This window comes from Phoxinus phoxinus (assembly GCF_949152265.1).
Source record: "Phoxinus phoxinus genome assembly, chromosome: 21".
Taxonomy (NCBI): Eukaryota; Metazoa; Chordata; class Actinopteri; order Cypriniformes; family Leuciscidae; genus Phoxinus; species Phoxinus phoxinus.
Window position 1 is genome coordinate 10558408 of NC_136896.1, and position 26596 is coordinate 10585003.

General features: G+C 38.1%; 2 protein-coding genes across 4 annotated transcripts; one reads left to right on the forward strand and one right to left on the reverse strand.

Annotated features, from left to right (window-relative positions):
- Nucleotides 1-916: 916 nt before the first annotated feature.
- nrap (nebulin-related anchoring protein) lies at nt 917-16151 on the reverse strand. 2 transcript variants are annotated; one of them, XM_079594533.1, is made up of 43 exons: nt 15912-16151; nt 15600-15694; nt 15339-15426; nt 14133-14237; nt 13917-14021; nt 13674-13778; nt 13339-13446; nt 13144-13248; nt 12953-13060; nt 12762-12869; nt 12555-12662; nt 12193-12309; nt 11578-11682; nt 11344-11451; nt 11126-11239; nt 10839-10937; nt 10638-10742; nt 10414-10521; nt 10221-10328; nt 9895-10092; nt 9685-9789; nt 9453-9551; nt 9254-9358; nt 9040-9147; nt 8615-8926; nt 8426-8530; nt 7583-7681; nt 7361-7465; nt 7156-7263; nt 6962-7075; nt 6667-6864; nt 6453-6557; nt 6154-6252; nt 5963-6067; nt 5685-5792; nt 5200-5511; nt 4966-5070; nt 4408-4506; nt 4203-4307; nt 3199-3306; nt 2787-3098; nt 2414-2566; nt 917-1765 (listed from the first exon to the last, which is right to left on the reverse strand). In XM_079594533.1, the coding sequence occupies exons 1-43, from the start codon at nt 15981-15983 to the stop codon at nt 1418-1420; spliced, it is 5586 nt and encodes a 1861-aa protein (XP_079450659.1). In that variant the 5' UTR covers nt 15984-16151; the 3' UTR covers nt 917-1417. The 2 variants fall into 2 exon arrangements, with proteins under 2 accessions (XP_079450659.1, XP_079450658.1); XM_079594532.1 differs by having other exon boundaries at nt 13917-14024; nt 15912-16129.
- A 2456-nt stretch (nt 16152-18607) lies between these two features.
- On the forward strand, nt 18608-26214 carry casp7 (caspase 7, apoptosis-related cysteine peptidase). 2 transcript variants are annotated; one of them, XM_079595266.1, is made up of 7 exons: nt 18608-18768; nt 19805-19927; nt 21664-21812; nt 22299-22427; nt 23035-23210; nt 23412-23550; nt 24446-26214. In XM_079595266.1, exons 1-7 carry the CDS (start codon nt 18737-18739, stop codon nt 24670-24672), a joined length of 975 nt encoding a protein of 324 aa, XP_079451392.1. In that variant the 5' UTR covers nt 18608-18736; the 3' UTR covers nt 24673-26214. The 2 variants fall into 2 exon arrangements, with proteins under 2 accessions (XP_079451392.1, XP_079451393.1); XM_079595267.1 differs by lacking the exons at nt 18608-18768; nt 19805-19927 and adding an exon at nt 20754-20899.
- The last annotated feature ends 382 nt before the right edge of the window (nt 26215-26596 follow it).

Below are 26596 nucleotides of genomic sequence, written 5' to 3' on the forward strand. Positions count from 1 at the left end.
TTGTCTGAGGGGATGCTGCTTTTTCTTTGATTTTTTCGTTTTCTTTCTTTAAAACACTTTACATAACATTTCTGCTTTTATTTGCATGCAAAATGTGCACTAATTGCAAAAACTGTCATAATTAGTCATCCTTTGTGTCTATGTCACCATTCTTGAGGAATCACTGTTAGAAAGATGTATTTAGAAAACCCAGCTGTTCTAATCCTATATATATATGCATTAACCAGAAAACTGTTTTTATTCCATATGCTATAATGCAGCATTTGAAGCAAATAGACCTATTTTTTTCTTTTGAGAGTTTTTCCACTGATTCCTGTAACCAATTCCAATAGTCCAATGCCCAGAACTCATCTGTGAACTCGCATCAGCCTTCACGAGTGTTCCCATGGACTAACCATCACCAGTTCCTTCACAACAGTTGTTCAGCACCTCTGCTTTAGGCATTATGGGTCAACACTTGCATTGGAAAAGCAAAAAACAAAACATGATTTATTTGCTTAAACTGATTTTCATTATGTCCCAGCAATATCTGTGAGGCCCCGCTGAGCAGTTACTCCAAAATGCCAGGAGGAATACCGCTATTTTAACAACTTTTACAGTGATCCATCCATCCATCCATCCATCCATCCATCCATCCCACCCACCCATCCATCCATCCACCCATCCATCCATCCATCCATCCATCCATCCATCCATCCATCTATCTATCTATCTATCTATCTATCTATCTATCTATCTATCTATCTATCTATCTATCTATCTATCTATCTATCTATCTATCTATCTATCTATCATTAAACAAGTCCTTCCTCAAACAGAAGTTTATAACAAGACTATCAACTATCAACACAATAAAATTGTATGTGACTGCCCTCTAGTGCTCAAGATGGTTAAAAAGGTGAGATGTTTTATGAAGGACATTTGAAACAAAACCTTTTATTATTATCATGTGTCATAATTCACACTTCAAATTCTGAGTTGCTGGGCTTTCTCATAAAGCGCAACTTGATAGACATACAATATCTCCAACATAACGTATTACCTACTGTCAAATCCACCAGAGGAACATGGATCTTACTCTTAAACAGGGCACTTCTCCAAAACCACGCTCACCCTTATTCTTTACATACATTGTCCATACATGCAGCTTTGTTTGATATATTTTCATAACAATAACTACAATCACCTTCATTAAACCATAGTCAAAAGAAAACCAACCATGATTTTCATCAGTTTCAGTCTGCACTTACTTTAACCATCTTCAAGTTCACTTTTCACTTATAGCTTTCATCTAAATATCCCTCATTCATGGATCAATTAATAATACAATCAGTGAACACCAGGATCTACATGATGTTCATAAATTAGATTTTAAAAAAAAAAGAGAGAAAAAAGTAAGGAAGACAAAAATGACAGATTACATTGTTCCTGACTTTGCAGAAGCCTGATCTGTGATGGCCCGGTTTTCACTCATCTGTCTTGCGGTGGATTCATCAGCATGAGACTGGCTCATAATGGATTGTTTCTTGGAGGACTGGTTGGTGATAGACTGACTTGTGGTTGAATGGGAAGCAACAGACTGTGACGTGATGGATTTTGTGGTCTTGGCCTGCTTGAATGTGGTGTGAATAGTCTTCTTCCTCTTGACGTGGAGGATCTCCATAGCATCAGGATTGACTCCTGGCTGCTGGAACTCCTTTGTGGTCTCCGTCTGCTCTGTGGTGGATTGCTGTTGCTCCTGGAACTCCTGCTGTCTCTGGAGCATCTGAGACGGAAGAAAATGATCAAATGCATTATGGGGAGAGGAAATAGAGTCAAGTTGGTAATGTGGTAAAAAATGTAAAAGCATGACAATTGCTCTGTTCCAAAACCTAGTGCGCTGACATTTGAAGGCGCACTCCTGATTTGAAGACCATAGCTAAAACTTAATATGCCTCCAAGGATACCTTGTTTTAGCCAAATTCTAAAGCAGTATCCCATAATACTACGACAACCTCAGTATCCAAGATGATGGATGAGCTAAGGCTAATAAAATGTAATCTATTTTCTAAATCTTATTGTGAACAATTAGAAGGGAAAAAAATATTTTAATGTGATGGTGACGTATGCAGGACTTTTCCAATAAGTTAGTCCACTTAAACCCCGCCCCTGAACGCTTGTGTTCATCTGCCTCCATTTTTGAATATCGCTACTTAAGTTTCACTATGACTTTAAATTTAATTAAATACTAAATGCGTCATGTATTTTTATTCTTAAAGTATTGTACTATTAGGTTAGCAACATGCTAGCGTCCTAACTCTATTGAAATCAATTCACAGTCACATCATCAGTGCTATTTGTTTAATAGTTACTGATGATAACTAGTACAGTTATCATCAGATAAGTCATATTGTGATGTAGAGTTCTGTCTCACCATTAGATGCTGATACTGGGCGATAGCCTCGTCAGTGGTCACTCCTTCAGCAAGGCCCAGTTCTGCAGCACGGCGGGCCATTTCTACCTTATGAGAGCCTGGTGGGGTCCAGCCCACACCTTTAATCCAGTTCAGATCTGATTTGTAGTTGACCTGCAACCACAGAGTCAGGACCATTAAACTTGCTACATGAGGACAAATAAGAACAATTCATTTGTCAAAATAATGTCATCTGAGAAACTTTCTACCAAGTCACTGCAAGGTCATATTTTCACATGCATAGTGTCTCATGTCAACCACATGTCATCAGAGACATTAGCATACATTGGCATCAATACAGTTCTTCACAACATTTAATAATCCCAAAACTCACATCGCTCTGCAGCTGGTAGGCTTGTTTAGCGTGTTTGACGTTGAGCTGATTAGAATCACAGGTGTAGTCATGGAGATGCTGGCGATAGTTGACATTGCTGAGCTGAGCCTGGCTCTTCTTAGCATGCTGGAAATCAGGCTGGTCGGCATGGATCTTAAACTGAGAGCGTGTCTCCTGGGACTGCTTCTTGTACACGTTGTTGCTCTGGAGCTTCCCTACAGCCAATGAGTGTTTCATCTTGGGGTCATCCTCAACGCTGAGAAGGCCCACCTGATGGCCCTTCTCTTTGACAAATGCCTCCTTATAGCGGAACTGAGAAGCAATGGTACAACATAATTAAAATACTGAAGTTGGGTTTTACTTAATGAAATAGTTCACAATTTGGCAGATAAATATTTTGATTATAACTTACATCACTAGCAATTTCTCTAGATGCCTTGGCTGTCTGGAAGGGAATGGCGTCCAACCTGAAGTCATAACCTGCAGACTTCACCTGCTCACCTGATGTTTTATACACTTTCTGTAAAGTGAAAGAGGAAAAAAAGAGCATAGATAATATTAAAGGATGTACACTACATTAAAAAAGATTTTGAACATTTGAATGATAATCTCATGTTCACCAAGGCTGCATTTATTTGATCAAAAGTACAATAAAAAGTTGATATTGTGGAATATTACAATTTAAAACTGTTTTCTATTTTAATATATTTTAAAATGTAAATTATTCCTGTGGTGATAAAAAGCAGAATTTTCATCATTACTCCAGTCTTCAGTGTCACGTTAATAATAATAACTTTTCAGAAATCAGTATAATAATAATAACTTTAGAATAATAACTTCAGAAATCAGTCTAATTAGCTATTATTTATCAGTCTATTTGCTGCTCAAGAAACATTTATTATTATAATTATCGATGTTGAAAACAGTTGTTTTGCTTAATCATTTTGTATAATATATAATACTTTTGTTCAGCAAGGACACATTAATTTAATAAAATATGGCAGTGACTTTTTTTTTAATGTTACAAGAGACTTTTTATTTTTTTATTTTTATAAAAGCTGTTATTTTGAACTTTCTATTTCATCACAAATACTGGGAAATCTTGGTTTCCACAAAAATATTATGCAGCAAAAACAGTTTTCAACATTCATAATAATAATAAACGTTTCTTGAGCACCAAATCAGCCTATTAAAATGATTTCTGAAGGATCATGTGACACTGAAGACTGGAGTAATGATGCTGAAAATTCAGCGTTGCCATCACAAGAATAAATTATATTAAAAAAGATATTGAATCAGAAAACAGTCATTATTGTGAAAAAATATTAATAATACTACAATATACTACATACAATATTTTTGCGCATTAGAGACTTCTTACAGAGATACCTCTCATAAGAGACCCAAAAAACTTACATTGCTAATTTGCTGGGCGTTGATCTTTGCTCTGATGAAGTCAGGATGATCGGGGTGTAATGTGTATTTGTGCATTGAGTCAGAGTCTCCAGACTTGTACATCCTCTGAAACCGGATAAAAGTCATGTTATTCACTTCACCTAAAACAATACACACTAAAACTGCCTACACACACATTGAAATAAGCATGCTGGGTGAATCTCACCTGACTACACTGCATGTAGCTGTTCTTTGCATGGATGATATCTGGTGAATCAGCAATTTGAGTGAACTTCAGACTGTCAGGATGTTGACGGTACTTCTTCTACAGAGGGTAACCATGAAGAAAAGCATTTATTATTAACCGTGATTGTATCAAAGTATGCAGGCAAAATTACAAATATAAACATGAAACCCCACTCGCAACCCATTTTATTTCTGTTTTCATTTCAATAATATGTGTGAAGCAGGGTATTTAAAAAAAACACATTTAATTGATAATTGATTGGAGCGTGAAAAGTGGGCGTTCCATATTAGAATGAATCCAAATCTAAAAGAGTTAAATAGCAGTTCTGCCATTAGTTCAATTTACCCAATAGACTGTTTGATGTCTGGCCTAACGGATGTCAGCATAAAATGGTGGTTGAGTAAGAGCAAGTTAGGTTACAGGGGCATTTTTTATAATTTTGGAATAATGTGCATGGGTGATACATAAGACCAGGAAATTGCGTTAAAAAAGTAAATAGGGTCATTTGATTTCATGTTGAATTGAAGTGTAACTTACATCACTAATGAGCTCTCCGGCTTTCTTTGCAGACTCCATCTGGGGTGCGCCTGCTGAATCCCAGGCCACTCCCTTCATGAAGTTCAGATCGGATTTGTATACATTCTTTGAAAAGACAAAGAAGACAAGATTATAATGATTGTATTAAGATGCTTTGCCCTGTCACTCCTTTATGATTTAAATCCAAAACTCAAGATCAGGATCTTAATATTTTATGGCATTACTCATTCTCACCTGGCTCTGCAGGTCATATGCCTTTTTGGCCCACTGCACCTTTATATCATCAGGTAGGACTGTGTACGAGTGGATGTGAGTCTTGTAATCCTGGTCGCTGGCTAAGGCCTGGGCTTTCTTGGCTTGAACCAAGTTCACCATGTCCAGAGGCAGCTGATACTGGCCGCTGGTGGACACGGCGTCTTTGCGATAATGCTGGTCACTGTGCAGACGACCCATCTCCATGCAGTGCATGAGGTGCGAGTCCTCCAGAAGGCTACGAGCTCCGATGTGCTTGCCCTTCTCCAATACATGGCTGTGCTTGTATTGAACCTATCAAGGCAAAGGAGGTGAATATGTTCCACTGGATGTCAGTGTACATCTAGAATATGCTGTTTAACACAAACTTGGCTGCATGATTGCTTACTGTATGTATATTCATGCATGAGTTTATCAGAGCTGTTTTTGCCCATAAATGTGTGTGAATTTAGAGAGGGTAATCTTACATCACTAGCAATGCTGGTGGAGGCTTTTGCAGCCTGGAAGGGGATATCCTTCATGGTCAGTTTATAACCCTGAGCTCTTAACACATTCCATGACTCCTTGTACTTAACCTGAAATAAAACCGAAAATGTCCAAACTTTTGTCTTTATGGTCTTGCATGCAAGTTCATTTGACTAAATTCCTCTTTAGAATATCTTTAAAGTGAGCTATCAACTTCAGTTAAGAATAGTAGATTTTATGATCCATAAACACAAAAATAGAGTTGGAAGGCTCATCTTACATCACTGAAGTTAGCAGCGTTAATCTTGGCCTGGGTGATTTCAGGTCCCTCAGCAGTACTGGTGTAGTTGTGCTTGAAGTTCTCTCCCTTTTCTTTGTACAAGCGCTAAATAATATCAGACCACAAGACATTATAATCCCTCTTTCACTGCAAATCACAAAACACAGAGACAATATTGCATGTCCTCCTACCTCATTATTGATCTTGCAACTGGTCTTTGCATGCACAATATCCGGAGAATCCGTGACAGATGTGTGTTTAAAAGAGTAGGGTTGCTGGCGATACTTTTTCTGTTAGGCAACAGAAATAAATCCATTTATAATGTGAATTAAAAACACATACCCTACTGTTTAAAAGTTTGGAGATGGTACAATTGTTATAGAAGTTTTAATTTCATTAAATTTTTTTTATTAATGAGCCCAAACTTTTGAACAGCAGTGCAGATGACCATGATGGATCAAAGTGTTGAAATTTAAATAGCCATTCATACCTCACTGATTAGATCTGTGGCCCGTTTGGATCCCTCAAACTGTAAGGCACCGGTGCCAATCCAGGCCGCACCACGAAGGTAGTTCAGATCAGAGCGGTAGAGTTTCTGTTGTATAAACACAGTGTGTTCAAGAGCACTCGACTTTCAGAGGCATTCTGTGGAGCAATGAGTATTGGCAACCATACTAGTGTAAATGCATTGAATAAGACATTACCTCACTCTGCAGTTCATATGCTCTCTTGGCAGCCTGAACTTTGAGGTCATCGGGCAGTGTTGTGTACTTGTGTAATGTAAGTCTGTAGTCCTGATCACTGATCAGAGACTGAGCATTCTTAGCATGGAGCACGTCCAACATATCCATTGGTAGATGGAACTGAGAATGCGACTTAGAAGAGTCTTTTTTGTATTTGAGCTAAGGAGAGAGAAAGTTGATCAATTGCTTGAGCATGACCTCTCAAACTCACATTCATGGTACTTCATTCGGGTTGTATCCTTGCTGGAATACTCACATCACTTTGTATATTTGTGGCATGCACAGAGTGAGCAATGTTTATGTCATCCTGTAGTCCCTTTAGCCCAATCATCTTTCCTTTTGTCTTCTCAAACTGTGCCTTGTACTTTTGCTGGAGGTAAACATTTTATACAGTTAGATAAATGGACAACAGAAACTGTAGTTCATCCCTATTGTGTATACAATACTCACATCACTGAGGATTCCTGCAGACGATTTGGCTGCTTGGAATGGGATAGCATCCAAGCGCAACTTGTAGCCACCATCTTTAATCTTTGTCCAGGACTCTTTGTAACGTGACTATGTAAAAAAAGAATTAATGTGGAAATTCAATTGTTTGTGCATGTTTTTAATAGCTACTGAAACAGAAAGAGCAGTGTGTGTAATGGATTCTCACCTCACTGATGTTCATGGCATTGATCTTAGCCTGCACATGCTCTGGAATATCTCCAATCAATGTGTACTTGTGCATTTCATTCTCTCCTTTCTTTCTGTATAATCTCTGTTGACATGAAGATCACATACATGAAGAAGAAATGCAACATTTTCTCCTCTCTTTTAACAATTGTCACAGAATTCAATTCATAGATTCAATAACTGATTCATAGAAACGACGTACATCAAGAACCAGTTTGCTGCTGATTTTGGCCTGGACCATCTCTGGTGTATCCTCCACACTGGTGTACTTCAGAGCACTCACATTCTGTCTGTATTTTTTCTGGAACATATACAGGTCATGGCAAAGATTTATATTGACTTTCAGTGCTGGGAGATAAATGTGTTTAAAATTTATTGTCTGAACTGTCTCTTGGGTGTACAGCCCTCAAGGTCTTTCATTTCAAGGACGATGTGCTTCAGTCATTTCATAATAGCTTTTAACACGTGTATAATTTAAGTGTTAACCCCTAAGCATATGCTTTTTTTATCTTAGCTGAGTTTCACATCTATACTCAAAGTAAGTGCATCTAATAATATTCATGGAGGAGCCTAACAGTAGCACTTACAATCATAATATTTCTCTGCTGTACATTTTTCAAAGTCTTAAAACCTTCAGTTTATTCTCAGTTTAAATTTTATTTAGTAAATTAGTATATAAAATAACTCTTCTTTAGTAAAATACTCAACTACTGTATTAGTTGAAGATATATGCCTTATATTTAATATAGTTCTCAGCCATGTTTGCTGAGACAAGGGTTCTTAATAAACTATACAAAGTGCTGATGAACCGAACACTTTGAAGTTTAGCAGATATATTCTCTGCTAAATATAACCCCAGCCATTAACCTATTGCTTAAGCTATTCGCTATGCAAGCATTACAGAACTATTCTCTAAGTGGTACTACACTTTAAAACATTTTTGGAGCGTCCTGCAGATGACCTAGGAATCTAGTGACTCCTTAAGGCATTTTAATTTAAGTATATGTGTATGGTTGGTCATTTTTCATGAGAGGCTGATTTGTACCTCGCTGGCTAAATCTGTAGCTTTTCTGGCCTGTTGTATATCAAGTGATCCAGTGGTCTCCCATCCTACCCCTTTCATCCAGTTCAGGTCAGAGCGATACTTTTTCTGTGAAGAAAACAAAGTTTTGTTGTATTTAGCTTAACAAGTCATTGGCTTTACAAGCCATTCAACTGAATGCTGGGCTCTTACATCACTGTGTTGGCCATATGCTTTCTTGGCCCATTCCAGTTTCATATCACTGGGCAGGAGGGTGTATTTGTGTAAGAAGGTTTTGTAGTTTTGTTCAGTGGCAAGTTCCTGGGCTTTCTTGGCATGGGTGAGGGTCATCATATCGAGTAAGGAACTGTGTTTGGTCTTGGTGTCTTCATACTCTTTCTTGTAGTTGAGGTCACTCTGGAGTTTGGTGGCCTGGGCCGAGTGGGCCATCTGAGAATCACCTGACACAGTCTTCACACCAATCATCTTCCCTTTTGTCATCTCATATTCTTGCTTGTACTTCACCTACATAAATGGAATATCGGGAGATTAGATTATAAATCACGATACTTAAGATTCCAGTGTCTAGTTTAGTGCCAAGTGAGTCATGTGTATCAGTAGAGTGTTTGGTCACTCACATCACTGGCGAGATCTCTTGTTGTTTTGGCTGCGAGAATGGAAAGCGTGTCCAGGCCTAGCTCAAAACCCTTCTCTCTCTGCTCTTCCCAAATACCCTTATATGTTTTCTGAAAATGATCAATGTAACGTTGATTAAAAGCAGGCAGTGGGTTGTTAGTTTGTGTGCAGGTTATTGGTGCAACATAAGTACAGGTTCGTGTGATTCATTCATACCCCACTGAGAAGCTTTGCGTTAGCTTTGGCTTGCTTGAAGAGAGGCTCATCTTTGCTCATAGTGTACTGGTGCATTGTCTGCTCAGTGCCCGCCTTGTACGTCAGCTGAGGATGAGAAAACACCAACCAATCTTAGATAGGACTCCAATTAAATGTCCACTGAGAAGATACATATTCAATCAGACTGATCTTATCTTACGCCACTCTGTAGTTCCTGACTCTTCTTGGCATGTATGATGGAAGGAGTGTCTGCCACTTGTGTGAATTTCACACCGTCCACCTTCTGGCGATAATGTTTCTGTATAGAGGTGAAAAATGCAGCAGGATACATTTTACAGGATGTTTGTTTACTGTTAAAAAGCCTAGGGAAATACTTGTGACTGGCTATGCGAGTCTAATAAGTATGGAATACACATTTTGTAATCACCAACCTCACTGAGTAGTTCTCCTGCCTTCTTGGCTTGTTCCACATCCAGGCAGCCATCAGAATCCCATCCGACTCCTTTCATCCAGTTCAGGTCTGATCGGTACTGGTTCTAAAAGAGCCAAAACAAATATCCATTTAGCATGCATCAATGAATGCCCATTATCTGTATCATTCTACTCTGGTCTTGCATATAGACATGCTTTCGTCTTCTTACATCACTCTGCATTTGGTAAGCTTTCTTAGCTTGCTGCACTTTCATGTCATCAGGCAGGACGGTGTAATCGTGTAACTTCGTCCTGTAGTCCAAATCACTCGCCAGGGCCTGAGCCTTTTTAGCATGACTCAGATTCACCATGTCCAAAGGAAGGTGGAACTTGGATTGAGTCTCCTTAGAACTCTTTTTATAAGCGACCTATAGCACATAAATTTGATTGTTTTTAGTTGTCTATGGTGTTTGAAGAATCTTAGATTGAGCACTCATGTTAATGGGAAAAATACAGTTTTGTTTAACTTAACCTGACTTTGACTACTCGGACTTACCTCACTGCTAAGCTTGGCCACCTGAAGGGAGTGCAGTGTTTTAGAGTCACTCACATCCATTCCAATGGCTTTGTCCTTGTTCTTTGTGTATGACTCCTTATACTTGATCTGTGCGGCCCACGAAATCAAATCAATCCAAGAAAACAAATTTGAATTAAGTTTTACATTTAAACATTGAACATTTGATTCTTACATCACTAGCCAAGTCTCGAGAGGCTTTGGCAGCTTTCAGTGTCAGAGTATCCAGGCCGAAATCACATGCTTTGGATTTGTTCTTCTCCCAGTTTTCTTTGTATTTGATCTGTGAATGTGAATGAAAGAAGGTGCTTAACAATGCAGTCAACACTGGTAAACTATTTATATATGGATGACAAACAATGTGCCAAGGCTCTGGAATGTGTGTGAGCGTAGCCTTACATCACTGACAAGTTCTGCATTGGCTTTTGCCTTCTTAAGTTCTGGTGTATCTTGAGATAATGTATACTGTGTCTTTGTCTTCTCATAGTTGGCTTTGTAGTTCAGCTTTAATGACAGAGAGAGATTATATGTGAGCCTTACTGTAGATATGTTATATTAAATTCAATTAAGCACTCAATGAAAAGGACAATTGATGCTTACATTGCTAAGCTGATGAGCATTGATCCTGGCTTGCACAATTTCAGGAGTGTCCGTAACCTGGCTGTATTTCAGCTTGTCGATATGTTGTCTGTAGTTTTTCTGAGTGGGAGAAAAAGGACATCCATTTAGATTAGCTTGCATGTTTACAAGCGTAAAGAAGATCATTTGTAAGACTAACGCAGCACTGTTCAAGCAATTAAGGTTAGCATTATTACTGAATGACAAATTCTATACACTCTAAGTATAGAGGTTTAAGTTTATAGCAGCAACAAGAAAGACAGACTTACATCTTTGAGCGGCTCCAGTTTTTTCTGTGACTGATAGGATGGGGTGATGGTGGCTGGATAGTTGTACTCACCCTGCACATTCTTCTCCTGCTCATATTCTGATTTGTAGGAAATCTGAAATCAAATGGTATTAGAGAATATGTAAGCATACTGCTCTGTGCCTGGTAATAAATAAAAAACTAGTAGAGATATTATTTTCAGAAAAAAAAAATTCTTACATCACTGGCAAGCTTTCTGACGTTCATGGCATGCATGGTCTGTTTGTCGATGCCACCCCCCTCATAGTGCCCCTTCATGTGATTGGTGTAATTCTCTTTGTATTTATTCTGCAAACACAAAGTGAATGAGCTTGCATATGACTGCACAAAAGTGCCCAGCACAGCAACACCTTAAATATAGAATATGCAGTCATTCTTTGGGTATAGCAGTCACATTATTGATGAGGCACTCACATCACTGGTATACTTGGCGATCTTTGACACATTCTTGAACTGTGGCGTATCACAGTAGTTGATGCTGTGGCCTTTTGTGTTCTCAAGGTCCTTCTTGTATTCAACCTGTATAATGGGAGGATGTCTGAGTCACATGGGCAATTTTAAGTCTCTATCACAGAAAACCATGTGCCCTTTTGACATTTGCTTGTAAATCAGGGTAGGATGGTTTCATCAGGCATACACTGTGGCATGCAGAAAAATCTACTGGTCGAGTGAGAGAGTCAAAATAGAATGATGATTGTGGCCCCTGGGCTTGCGTGTTCTCTTTGTTTATGTCTGTGGGTGGCTGGGCTCAGTAGGAGGTCTCATGGGATGTGGGGAATGCAGGTGTGGAGACGTTATGTCTGGCTAAGCCGATGACAGATGAGTTCGCTGATCCTCTCTTTCTCTTTTAGCACTTGTACATCCTAAAAAGCCATGTTACAAATCTACAGCTAACTAATCAAGGTTTTTTCAAAATATTTTTAACTGGAGATAGTAAATGTCTATTCAAATTAGAATGCCCTCCATCTATTCTCCTGTACCTCTTCTCAACATATTTAGGCAATGGACCAAGGGCAATAAGTCACTCACCTCGCTCATAAGCTTGTTGATCTTGCGTGAACTCATCAGAGTCAGGTTGTCCTCTGTGTTTAAAGTGTGGTATGCAGAAGATCCCTTCATCTTCTTCAAATCCTTCTTGTATTTCAGCTGCAGGTTAAAAATGGAGAGAGAGAGAGAGAGAGGGGTAAGGAAGGTGTTCAAACACAACAACACTAGAAAGAGCTCAATCTACTCTACAGGAAGCTTGTATTCATCTGTCAGGATGAATTCCTGTGACATGAGAGAAGATACACAATCAGTCATTTAGACAGTCAGTAAGTCTAAATATGTCCTTTTGATGCCTCTAGAGTGACATACATGACAGACCGCTTCATGAGAGTGGTGATACTCACATCACTGGCCATGTCATGGGCTCTCTTAGCCATCTGGTATCCAGGGGTAATCATAGCGGGGAAGCTGCCCTTGCCCTTTTGCTGTTCATATTCCTCAGTATAGGCATGCTAAAGGAATTAGAGACGTTTAGTATAACCACGTGCAATGATGTAACCACATAGGATGTAAACCAAAGGTACTGTATGTGCAAAATAGCATTGTATCACCTGACTGAAGTGTTCTGCATTCTCTCTGGCCAAAGCAAATTCCGCAGCCCCGGCTTCAGTGCTGGCCTTGCCCTTCATCTCCTGCTCATATTTCTGTTGATATTTCACCTGCACAAAAACAAACACTGATTTTGCATCTAACACGCACATGCAGCTGGCATTTACATGCAATCGCACATTTGGAAACTTACTTTGCTGGCCATCTCGCCTGCTTTTTTGGCCACCTGGTATCCAGGAGTGAAGTGGGCAGGAAAACTGCCTTTGCCCCTCTGCTGTTCATAGCCTTCAGTGTAGACATACTGTTTTCATGGAAGGAGACACAAAATGAGGATATATGGAGAGTATTCAGCCACCAAGAATTTTCAAGATTCTATTCACTTACATCACTGACGATCTTCCCTTGATTTTTAGCTAAAAGTACGTCAGGAGTATCCGTCACAGCGGTGTACTTTGACACTCGTTCTTCATGGCCTTTCTTATACTCCAACTAAATAAAAAAACAAGGAATAATAAACTCATACTCAACCTGGCTGGAAAGAAACAGCACTTTTTTTTGCAACAGAACCATTTTGCTTACATTGCTAGCCAGTGTATTGGCTTTCTTTGCCATTTCATATCCTGGAGTGATCATGGCTGGAAAACTGCCCTTTCCTTTAGATTGTTCATATTCTTCTGTGTATTTCACCTGTAAATCAACACATCAAATCACATCACAGATAAGAAACACAAAATGTGTCCAATGACTAATTATTAACAGTCATTAGAAATATGAAATAAAGAATTTGCTACTACCACAGTTTGCTATGAGAGAATACTATACCAAGCTCACAAAAATGTTGTAAAGATTCTTGAATTCTTAAAACATTGCATGCCATTTGGGTGTCAAAGGTCACTTTGGAAATTTGTCCTTACATCACTGGCCAATGAGACTCCAGTCTTGGCATGTATCATCTCAGGTGTGTCTGCTACAGAGGTAAACTGCGTCACACGCGCTTCATGGCCTCGTTTGTATTCCACCTGCAGCCCAAATTACCATGTCAGGTCACTTATTTTTTTAATACATCATCATTATTTATCCATTTATTGATGCAGGATATTAGCAAGAGCCTCATTTTTCAAAGCATTTGCCCTTTGTGTCTGAATCAGATCACTCACGTCACTAATGGTCTTCTGAGCCTGGGTCACACGTACGATTTCCTGGCTGGTAACGCTGCCTGAGTAAAATGACTGTTGGCCCACAAATTCAGTTTGGTAACCTTGCTGCTTTTAGAGAGATTAGAAACCAGTCACATGTTGAAGTCCATGGCTAAACTTCAATTTAATGGATTTCTGTTCCTACAGTCTATATTTTTTTATCAGGGAGTTACTCACCTGACTGGCAAGCTGGCTGGCCGCACGAGCTTGCTCGATTTCTTTTGATCTCATGTCATAGTGAAAAGTGGACATAAAACGCTCCCCTTCTTCTCTATATCTATTCTAAAAAACCAGAGGGATATAAACATGGAGTTGTCAGTGAGCTTCCTATAAGCAAAAGCAAAGATATGCAACGTCAGTGGGTCTTTTTACACTGGCTTTTGATCATTTTCTGGTGATGAAATGAAATTATACATGTGAAATGAAAGTATGGTGGTTTGCAATTTGTCACTCTGAAGACCATCATCGCAGAGCCCAGTGACAGACAGGGGCAGCTGGGGATCCCACAGAGAGAGATATAGGAAAAGAGAGGGAGGGAAAGGAAGCCAGAAAGGAAGAGAGGTGGGCTATGTTCATGAGGTATAAATTTAAACACCGAATACATAAAGAAGGCCAGAGAAGAGTATCATGTCACACCACAGAAATAACTGGAGAGATGCAGTTCTCATTCCAATCCTGTAGAGTCACCAGGGCCTTTGAGCTCTCCTAAAAACAACACTTTAAGCCAACTCATATAGGGGGAATTACGAGCAAAATGACCCATATTCAATTCTTTAAATACCTTTTGCTTGTAAATCAGTGTAAGACAGTATACACTGACCACCACTAGTTCAGCACCAGGCAGCCTAAAAAGCCGAATTGTAAAGCTTCTCTGAATCTGTATGATTTTTTTAAATAACTTTATTAAACTTTGCGCATATGTGTTTCAAAGCTGTTAATGAGCTTAAATATCTTTAAAGTCAAGTATTTTTAAAGTCTCCATAAGTAAACTAATGAAATAATTGAAATTCAAATCGTATTACACTATTCATTCTTTTATTTGTTAAGAAGCCGTGTTATAAGCGGGATAATGTACAGTCAACTGGTCATTATCGCAAATTAATATGTATTATATATTCTATATAGAAATACACCTCAATGTAACAGCATTACCTTGTTTTTTTAACGCTTGTGAATTTTACGCTTGCACTCCCTCAATAATGATACAGAAAAACAAAATATGACTTTATTTTTTATAAAATTCTTAATTTTTATAACCTAAGCTTTTCTCTGTAAGGTGTACTTCGTTTCTTTACTATATAAATGTGTCAGATGTACAGTATTTGCAATTTAAATCAAGTTTGGTTGTGTTTTGTGTTGTCTGTGATGTAAACAAAGCCTCACCTCACTGGCTGCCACAGATTGCTTCTTGGCATTGATGTTGACTGGGGTCTCATAAACACTTGTAAAAGTGTTGTTCTTTGGATTATGCCTATGAGATATGAGAGGCAAATAATTATATATGCAACACATGAAAGGGCCAAATTGTGCAAATTATGCCTTCAGCCATGACGCAAAGAAGAATAAGGCTGACTTATTAAAACACTGAGCCTTAGTTTTTACAGAAAAATGAGATTCGAGCCAAAAATTATCTCAAAAACTTACACTTGGCAGTATGGCCTTTTCTGATGGCTGACATAATTATTGGCAGTCAGAACCATTTTACAGTCCTCACAGTGAAAACATGATTTGTGCCAATTCTGAAAGAGAAAAGAGGGACATTTCATGCAGAGCGTGATTAAAAATTAAAACAACTGAATACAATTCCTACTCCTGAAATCTGTCCAATTTAATTGGTCCAAAGTAGTCTTGCTCAAATCATAGAAACATGGATAGACTTAACTTTAAAACACATTATCTCATTATGATGATCTATGAACTATCATTTTAATTGAGACACACGTGGTAAAGCCTTACCTGACCGATAAGATTGATCTTCTCCGCTGGGTACACCACAAACCCACACCTGGCACACTTTTGAACATTCATAATTGTATCCAATTAAGACGGCAACTCCAGAGAAATATAAAAACAACTTGTACAAACAGTCGGTACAGGAAAGCGAGGCTTCCCAGACAGTCCCTCGTTCCCACTTGTGTCTCAGTCTCTGTCCTGTGTTAAACTTAGATCTGCTCTCTGACAGAGACCCTGTCTAGTAAATGTCAGTGGGTGCAGAGTTCCAGCCCTCTTTAGCTGTTGCCAGTCAGCTGACTGGTTGACCAGCTGTCAGTTACATTGAGAGTTGTCACTGAATTGTGATCACGGTGTTGTTCTCTTTGAGTACATTAGTCAGAGCCTTCAGACATGCTCTAAATAGGTGAATGAAGTCACGGTTAGATTGGCCATTGCACACGTTATGAAATGGCTTATAGTTTCTAGAAGCATATCATGGCTTTCCGTCATTTTCTCAAAAAAGATTTAATTGTTCATGCTGTTATATACTACATAACTTTAAGATATAAAAATATGGTGACAAGTCTACAGACAATCGGTCATTAAAAATATTAAAATTATAACAGAAATCCTGAATAAAATGCATCCTTCTATAATTGTATGAAATAATATAAAATGTTTGACTACATCATTTTGTACATTTCTACTTCACTGACATTTACAGTTTTACAATTTTTACTATTTTTTTCCCCTACGTTAATTACTGCAAGTGGAAATTAATTATATAAATAACTATTAAAGTTGATATAAATAAGAATGTCTGTCTCTCATTTAATGTCATTGGTGTTATAAATGTAAAAAAATATAAAAACCTTTCCAAAGTCAAAGGTCAGAGGATGAAGAGGCTGTACAAATGGGCACATGGTTATTTCTCATCATGGGATAAAATGGTATTACTTTAAATTTAATGGGGATAATGTATTGATTTTTAGTCTGGTTGATGATGTTGGTAACACTTGATTTAGTTTAGGATGTTGGCTGTTTATTACATGTATAAAGCACATATTAATGCTTTATTCTGCATGACCATATTCTTCATTTTGAATCCTTCCCAATTCCTACTAAATATCTAAACGTATATAACAACTACCTTACTAACTATTAATAAGCAGTAATTAGGAGTTTATTGAGACAAAAGTCATAGTTAATAGTTAGTTAATAGTAAGAATTGGACCCTAATCTAAAGTGTGACCATGATGTTTGTTGTAAATTGCAATTGACAGCATTTTTATTTATCCTTCATGATGTGAATTTGTCACTTTCTGTATTTCTAAATAAAATAAACAAACAAGTCAAGTTGTCCCTAAAGAATAGAAGGCTAATAGTGTCAACATACAGTATAGCCCTATTAGTAAATATTGGCCCTCAACTTTTATGTTAGAAAACATGCGGTATTCACATGCATACCCTGCATAGGTTACAGAAGGCCTACCAGATGCTACAGTACGTCACTGATTGGAAGAAGTAACCCAGGTTTAAGGTGTGCAAAATGAGTGAATGTCTCTACATAAATAAATAAAATCAAGGTTTTATAAATTCATCGACATAAACGTAAATGTAGCCTATACAAACATTTTCCCTTGTTTAGTCTTTTGAGCCCTTTGTTTCACATTTTTTTAGCAACCATATAATTTGTATCAGTTTTGTGGAAGAGTTTTCTGAACTTCAGATCTGTTTGCTTATCTGTGTGAGATCCAGTGGTCCTTGGAGTGTTGTGCCCTGTCCAAATGCAAATACCCACACTTGCGGCGGTCTTTGCACTTAACCGTCTACTTACATGTCGTATTTCCTGTATTTGCCCCAAGTGTTCAAGTGGGCGTGAAGACGTCTTCACGCCCACTTGAACACTTGGGCGTCTGCAAGTGTGTAGCCTATAGCACTTTTGATTACCCGATAGGACACACTTAGTTGCAAAAAATGCACAAAAAAGTATTTACAGAGCTTTTATTTTTATTTTCAATACTTTGCATTTTAAAATAAACTTCCAAATGTCTGTGGTCGCTTTGTAACTAACAGAAGACAATTTTAAAATTGTGGTGCTTCTAATTATGTGATAAAAAGCAGTTGCAAATGTTGTACAAAATACACATAGCCAACTCATCTTTGCACCAATAAAATGTGCAACACTTTATGTTTTACTACCAACTTATATGTAATAGCCTATCTCACTAATTAAATTTAGAGTGGAATGTTTTCCTCGACATCTTGTGATTTCGGGGCACGTGAGTTGCCACACATAATGCATGATGGGATAAGCTTAGCCTCGAATACCGCTTCGGAGCGTGGGTTTAGTGTCCATCAAGGGCACTGCACTTTTACTGGGACAGTCTTGCGCACTTACTTCCTGTCGCGTGCAGGCGCAGACGCAACCGCTAGTCTAGTGTATGACAGTGCATTTCCACAGGTGTCGAAGTTCATCGCCATGGTTCCCCCGCCAGCTTATTGATGCCCGTCCCATTTGGGGCTTTGCCAATAACATTATAACAACCTGCTCAAACACACACACACACACACACACACACAATTATTATTATTATTGTAATGTATAAAATACGTTTAAATCCACAAATAAATCATATTTATTTCTGACTAATATCATGTGTCTGTTGTTTGAATCATATTCTATTGAATTCTATACAGGAAGTTAGAGCACAATAGTTTTCTTCATCTGTGACTGTTTCTTTAAATAGCCTACATCACAGACGAAGTGGTAGCTAACGTTATTTGAAAGTAGGCTACCGGCTTAGTTTCATTTTCTCAGTGTATCTTTGGACTTATTTGGAAGAACAATGAACAAAACGGAGGCTGGTCCGACAGAAATGTAAGTTTCGAGAGTAAAGATAACTTAGTAGTAACGTTAATGTTGTGAAAACATCAAGCTAAGCTGAAACATCTTTGTTTAGCTAACGTTACTGTAAGTTAACTATCAAATTAACGTTATGCATTTCATTTCATTAAGCACGGAAGTATTACGAAATCAAAATGTACATGCTATATTTATTATTCCAAACTTTGGTTTGTAAACTGGTTTAAGTTTGTTCTGCTATTTAAATGTTACAAACATTAAACAGGTAAGTTAAGTTAACGTTAACGGCTAAACGCGACGTTTGTCATCGGATATTTAACGTTAACTTACATCTCGTAAAAGTTTTAACGTTAGCTGTAGTTGAACACATTAAATACTTCATGTAAATAACTAAAACTATTCAACCATCAATAATTGATAAAGTAGTTGTATTACAGAAGTATGTCACAATCCTCTGTGGATGTTAACGCGGTGAACCTCTGTCTTACACGTCATCATAGCTCATCAGCTCCACTCATACATAGGCTAAACATAAGGGTTTTATTTTTCCTCTGAGCCACAAATTAATAGATTTTTAAAGATTATTTTTTTAAATTAAAATCCAGTTGAGATAACACCTCAAAGTGAAAGTAATAGTTAATTTACTGAGTATTTGAATAATAACAAAATCCACTAGCCTACTTGATTGAAAGGAACTTTCTGAAACAAAAAAATAAATGTACCAAACCGCTGTACAGTTATTTACACTACTATAAAATCATGGTGAATAATAGATCTTCAAACAGATTAATAACTTTTCTTTCATTTTAATTCCTTATTTTGATGTCCATGGTAGACAATACCAAGTAGGCTACCCACTGATTGTTTTTTGGTGGAAACTAATGTTACAGTGAAAAATCATTGGGAAAAGGTGTGACAACATGTCAAGATAATTATCAGTATAACTTGAAAACCAGAGTTTCAGCCTGTCAGGAATTCCACATTACTCAGCTTTATTTCCTCAAAGTTATGTTGCGTTACTGATAAGTACCAGCTTTCATTCTTGCTCCAGAATGGATAAAGAAACCCCTGCAGCTGAGAGTGAGGTGACGGAGGAGGACCAAGAGAACCATGGAGAAGGAGACGTGACAGATGCGAAACCTGACCGCAAAGGGAGATTTATCCTTTTTGGCAGGTGAGATTGGGTTTTCTAATGTAATACATCCATTCATCCGTCCATCTGTCTGTCCATCCGTCATCCTTCCATCTGTCTGTCTGTCCATCCGTCATCCATCCATTCATCCGTCCATCTGTCTGTCCATCCGTCATCCTTCCATCTGTCTGTCTGTCCATCCGTCATCCATCCATTCGTCCATCTGTCTGTCCATCCGTCATCCTTCCATCTGTCTGTCTGTCCATCCGTCATCCATCCATTCGTCCATCTGTCTGTCTGTCCATCCGTCATCCATCCATTCGTCCATCTGTCTGTCTGTCCATCCGTCATCCATCCATTCATTTATGCAATGTGCCACGGTAGACTAGACTACCGTGACTATTATTAAAAGTAGTCTTCAGGTGTTAAAGACCGTGTCATACACTAGGTGGCGCCACAGTCCTCTTTGTAAATGACACAGTCGCTGTAACTCTTGCATCATATATGCAATATTTGAATGTGTTTTGAGATGTTCAGAATAAAGTTTCATAGCTCTTCAATATGAAAGCACCTGCATATTTAGAAATATACTAGACTACTTTCTTTGTGAATAAACAAATTCACTTATGTGAAGAGACTGTACATTCGGTGGCACTTTTGAGTATTCTTGCTCTGAGTAACAGGCCTAATATGTAAGTGTGATAGTATGTTTGTCAGTAGAGGTGGGCTGATGTCCTGCATGACCCTGGCTGATGGGTTTGAATAGCCCTTTCGAAAGCTCTGGGGGGTGGCGTGTGTGCTGACTCAGGTAGCGTGCGCCGCCCCTGCCCAGCGGAGCCACCGCTCCACTCTTTATAGAGTATAGAGCATGCCAGGACCCTAGCACAGACCACACCGCACAACAAGGAAAAAATCCACCAAAAGAGCCTAAAATTTGGGCCAAATTCAGTAGATCTAGAAGGAAGAGAAGCACTTTTCAATGCAGAGTGGCGTACCATTTAATGAAGAGCCCAGGTAGGAGAACCGTCAAGTGGGATATGAGGTAGGGTTTAGTTGGAGGGGAGTTGGGGGGGGCCTTGCTGTCCCGCATCACATGGGACACCTGTAATTCACTCCACTGTTCATGTGTGCGAGAGAGAGTGTATAGGCAGGAACCCATTGTTGTGGTTGGGTAACGTGATGACTAGGCTCTTCTGGAATACTGGCACATATTGTACATCCAGTGGCCACTGTGGCCTTCTAATCTGGACGGATTCTTTGGAAAATTGACAAGGGAGATATGAGACGTTTGTGAGAATTTTACCTCAGGCATGTGGAATATTATTTCTTTGGGACACCATGCAGCTAATATTATGATCGATAAAGGGATTTAATTGTCTTCATGATATCCCGGTTAGCTGCCATTTCCTATTCTCTGATGGGCATGGGTTGTATTTTCCTTGAGGTTGGATTGAGCTTTTTTTATTATTTTGATGTGTGCTAATGTCTCTTTTATATATATATATATATGGTTACACTTTGTTTTAAGGTGTCACACTGTAATTATACAGAGTAGGCTAGTGAGTAACTACATGTACTTACTTACTTTAGGGTTTGGTTTGGTTTTGGGTTAGTTGCATGTAATTATGCATAATTTATAGTTATTAATATAGTAACTACATGTAACATATGTAACAATGACACCGTAAAATAGAGTGTTACCATATATATGGTATAAATATATATATAGAATGATGGTCCTGTAATAGATTGGTTAACTGTCCATCTCTGTCTCTCAGTAAGAAGAAGGATGGGAAGTTGCAGGAAAAAGAGCAATCTTCTGAAAGCCATTACAGGATTGTTTCACCAACATTCCAGTATAAGATGAGCCACCGGCGCATTGGCAAGTGCATCATCATCAACAACAAGAACTTTGATGATAAGACAGGTGAGTCTTCATCTGCATGACTTTTTGTGTTGGACAATCAATATTAAATTGCGTATTGCTTTAATTGGCACATCCAGAAAAACACCCAAATTCATTGGGATTGGGATGCTAATAATAATAATTAAAAAACGTTTTTGTTTTTATCACATACTCAACCGGGTTTTTTTTATTATGAGCCTCTACCAAAAAGTAGTTTTTTCTGAAAACATTTAATGACAAATGATTTGTTAAATTGTGATTATAAAAACATTAGGATACTAAAGTACGCAATGAGTCAAAAAAGAAAATCGACTTAGTTAGTACACAATTCAACTTGCTCTTCTGTAACTTTTCTTACCATAGTAACTATAGTTTCTGTAAAAACACCACAGGCATTAGTGTCTGTCTTTAAAAGATTTACAAGAAAATAAAACTGTTGAATGTAGGTAGTTACTAGGTCGATGCTCAGTTAGATAAATGGCGCTAACTTTATGCTCTGTGTTTAAGGGATGAATGTACGCAATGGCACGGATCGGGATGCTGGAGAGCTGTTCAAGTGCTTTAAAAGCTTGGGTTTTGAAGTTTTCATCTACAATGACCAGACCTGTAAGAATATGGAGCGTCTACTTAAAGAAGGTGAGTGGCCAAAATATTCATCTTTACCCCAGACCATTAAAATGCCACATCCAGTTTACAATTTAGGCTTACATAATTCTACTGGGAATTTTTACTTTTTTTATTACAAACATAAAATATAAGAACATACGTATGTGAGCATTATATATCAGTAAGAGCCAGAGAGGTATCTAAAACGGAATGTGGTTGGGCTGCCTGATTGCTGGAAAATTGCACAATGGCATATGTTATTTTGATTGTTGTTGGTGTAAAGTTTTGTTCCAAACCCATTGAGCTGCCTCACTGTCACCTGACTACAAAGGGACCTGCTTTCTAATGCACTATAACCATCATGAAACCACATAAATGACCGTTTTGGGTTGGTCTACTTAGGTTGTTAGGTGTTAGTGTATCGCTTAGCTAATTACATTACAGGAATACATTATAATGAAAAAAAAATGAAATAATGTTTTAATGACACCAATGAAACCATTTTTTGCTATGCTTTTCAGTATTGAATCTGCTGGCCTCTACTGTGTAGTGGCCCAAATGACAGAATTAAAGAGAAAAATGTGACACAACAGTTTTCTTTTTCTTCTCTCACATATTTTTCCTGTATGTATTTCAGTCTCAGAAGAGGACCACAGCGACAGCTCCTGCTTCGCCTGCATCTTGCTGAGCCACGGCGAGGAGGGCATGATTTACGGCACGGATGGAGCCATTCCCATCAAGAGCATGACCTCGCTCTTCAAAGGAGACATGTGCAAGAGCCTCGTGGGCAAGCCAAAGCTCTTTTTCATCCAGGTAAGAGGAGCAGGGCTACAGGAGGATTTGGGGAGGAGAAAGGATGATGAGGAAGAAGTGAAGGAGGAGAAAATGGAGCAACTCCAGACAACGGTGTCTATTGTTTTAATGCTATTTCAGTCGCACCATACCCGGAGTGAACCTGTTTTTTGAAGTGCACTCTAGGCAGATATTGACATGGCCGTGTGTTTTTACTGGCAGGCTTGTCGGGGTTCAGAATTTGATGATGGCATACAGACTGACTCAGGACCGCCCAATGACACGATAGAGACAGATGCCAATCCAAGACACAAGATTCCAGTAGAGGCAGACTTCCTGTTCGCATATTCAACTGTGCCAGGTAATTTTTCTTTTCTTAGTCATGGAATGCAGGACATTTTGTATCAAAGATTACCACGAAACTGGCAAGAAAACACGTCTTGAGTTGTCCTCTAGAGCCGCACACAATAACAAACAGCAATGGCCAGAATAGTCCAATTCATGAACAAATGACTCAAGTTCTTTTTAGTGAATCAAAAACATATACAGTAGTGTGAGCAGTCTAGTCTCATTGATAAACATATTACTTTTATGATTCAATCTGAAAGAACAAACTCAGGAGTTGATAAATATATTATAAACATGTATACAAATGTTACAAAAGATTTCTATTTCAAATAAATGTTGATCTTTTTAACTGTCTCTCCATTCTGAAAAAAGTATCAGTTTCCACAAAAATATTAATCAGCATAACCGTTTTTAACTTTGATAATAATAAGAAATGTTTCTTGAGCACCAAATCAGCATATTAGAATGATTTCTGAAGGATCATATGACACTGAATGCTGGAGTACTGATGCTGAAAATTCAGCTTTGCCATCAGAAATAAATTACATTTTAAAGTATATTCAAAATTGTAATAATATTTTACAATATTACTGTTTTACTGTTTTGTTTTTTTATCAAATAAATGCATCCTTGATGAGCACAAGTGGCTTCTTTCATAAAAAAACAAATCTTACTCTCTGACCCACTACTTTTGAACAGTAGTGTATATTTGTATAAGAATTGTATATATACAGTACATATGCGTTTCATATATAAGCAAAATGTATATTGAAACTGAAATGTACCCAGGTGAATGAGAATTTAATCAAATCGTTGTGAATCTGAAAATCAGAGTAGATACCCAGCCCTGGGTTAAAATATTGTCAAATCCTGTTCGTTTTAACATTCTTCCACATTTGTTCTCACAGGTTACTACTCCTGGAGGAATCCGGGCCGAGGGTCCTGGTTTGTCCAGGCCCTCTGTAACGTCCTTGATGAGTTTGGCAAGCAACTTGAGATCATGCAGATCCTCACACGGGTCAACTACAAGGTGGCCACCACCTTCGAGTCCTGGTCAGAGGACCCTCGTTTCAGCGAGAAGAAACAGATACCTTGTGTGGTGTCCATGTTGACTAAAGAGCTCTACTTCAACTGATCTGAGTCGACCATCTTCACATGCTGTGCTCCGTCTGCCTTTTCTCAGCGCACACATTTTCTTCCCAAGGACATTATAGTAGCACACTTTTAATTTGTTATCTTTTAACAGTAAATATTAACAGAATTGTTATCCTTTTTTGTCATTGATCCGCCATAAGGAGGGAAACCTCAGTCTAATACTTGAGCAAAATATTTTTACGGTGCACATTTTAGGATGGCAGACAGGAAAGACACATCAGGTGTACAAAGACCGACCACTGACTGACTTGTGGTCAGAACATTCAGGGATGATCCCAGATGGAAGTTTGTGCGTGAAAGCAATTTTTTACGTTATGCTGTGCATACAGACACCGAAAAGGTCTTCCTCTGTGCTACTTCCTGTTCGAGTTCACTACCTTCTCAGTGCATGTTCTATTCCAACTTCCTCAGAGTATTCCAGAGAATAGTGATGTCATGTATGATCTTTGTCAACTGGCAGTGTAAAATATCCATGTTGCTTTGCCAACTTTGAAAGTTCGCTGCCATTTTTACCCTACAAGATAAAACTCTTTTTGGATATGAATGAAAAAAATCGTTGTTAAAAATGTATATATGGTGCTTGAAAAAGAACCACACAAAAAAATTGCTGTTGTTCTGTTTTATATTGATAAGTAGAAAAAGACAACTCAAGCATTTACTCTATATGTAGCATTTCAGTTTGGTTTGGTTTGGTTTGGTTATTCCAGAATGCTCTTCAAAGGGGGTCAGAGAAAGGGCATGTATGGAAATGGAGTGACAAATAGTGAAGTAATGCTGACACCTGACTGGTTTTAAAAGCTATTCATTTATCCCTCGCTGGTTAGTTTGCATTCACTGAAAAAACCTAAATCAGATCTTCATGCATCCCATGTATTTTGAGCACACTGTAGCTTTAAAGTTTAAAGTCTTCATGCAGCATTCACTGATGTTTTGTACCGAATCCGTCTATAATCTACAGAGGCAGCTATTGAATTACTGGTGACCATTTTAACCATTTATCATCCATCTAACCTAACGTGTTGTTTGAACCTTGATGGAAGGTTCTGATGTGTTCAGAGCTTGTCTTTGGTTTCGTCCTACAGTTTTTACTTTTCCTTTTGGTTCTTTCTGTATTCTCATTCTCAGTTATTGATTGTTCATTCAGATCACACACTGAATCTGCCAGCCTGTGCAACCGACCGACTGCCACAGATGAAAGGCCTTCTTTTCTTTATGCATGGATTATTAGTGAAGTGCTCAAATCATATTAAAGGAAATGTCAGCTCCACTTTTTTTGAAATGGAAAACGAGTTTTATTTTAAAATTGATACCACATCGAGTTAAAATTTAAATGCTTTACTGTGATCATTTATATAAAAAAAAAAATTATAAGATATTATTGGCACAAGTGCCCTTATTTTTTTTTACATTGTGTCAACATTACATTGTATAAAGTGGGGCTGATTTTTGTTTAAATTACTTTACTTCAAATGAATGCCTTTGTAAGCCTAATTTTATTGTATTAAAAAACTTTATTGAACTCTTGTCATTTTTTTTCTTATTCATTTATGCTATGCACTACTGTTAGTCACCATGTGATTAAAAATCAAGCTTTTAATGTTGTTTATATGTTTTAGTGGTGTTCTTCATAAGTCAACACCATTGCTGAGTATTTACTCCTTAACTGTAGTGAACCAAAGACAGTCTCAAAAACACGATTTGAAATCGCTGGTGTTTCTGACGTCACAAACTACCTTGTAACCAATCACGTCAACGAGTGGATCTCTGAGCTGATGTTGAGTGAGTGGAGGCGGGCTAATTTGCATATTTATAGAACCATGTATACTAAATGAGGCAAGGATGTAGAGTTACATTCAAGCTATTTTAAGGCATTACAGATTTTCTTTCAAGGGAAAAACGCTTAA

Bases quoted from the DNA above. Each gene is read 5' to 3' on its own strand.
- nrap (XM_079594532.1), bottom strand. From the start codon at position 15,983: ATGAATGTTCAAAAGTGTGCCAGGTGTGGGTTTGTGGTGTACCCAGCG. The intron at 10,093-10,220 runs GTAAGTCCGAGT...TATGTGCTATAG, and splicing joins TGGCCAAGCTTAGCAGTGAG to GTCGCTTATAAAAAGAGTTC. The intron at 6,558-6,666 runs GTAATGTCTTAT...TTTATACAACAG, and splicing joins CATATGAACTGCAGAGTGAG to AAACTCTACCGCTCTGATCT.
- casp7 (XM_079595266.1), top strand. From the start codon at position 18,737: ATGAACAAAACGGAGGCTGGTCCGACAGAAAT. The intron at 21,813-22,298 runs GTGAGTCTTCAT...TCTGTGTTTAAG, and splicing joins GAACTTTGATGATAAGACAG to GGATGAATGTACGCAATGGC. The intron at 22,428-23,034 runs GTGAGTGGCCAA...TATGTATTTCAG, and splicing joins GGAGCGTCTACTTAAAGAAG to TCTCAGAAGAGGACCACAGC.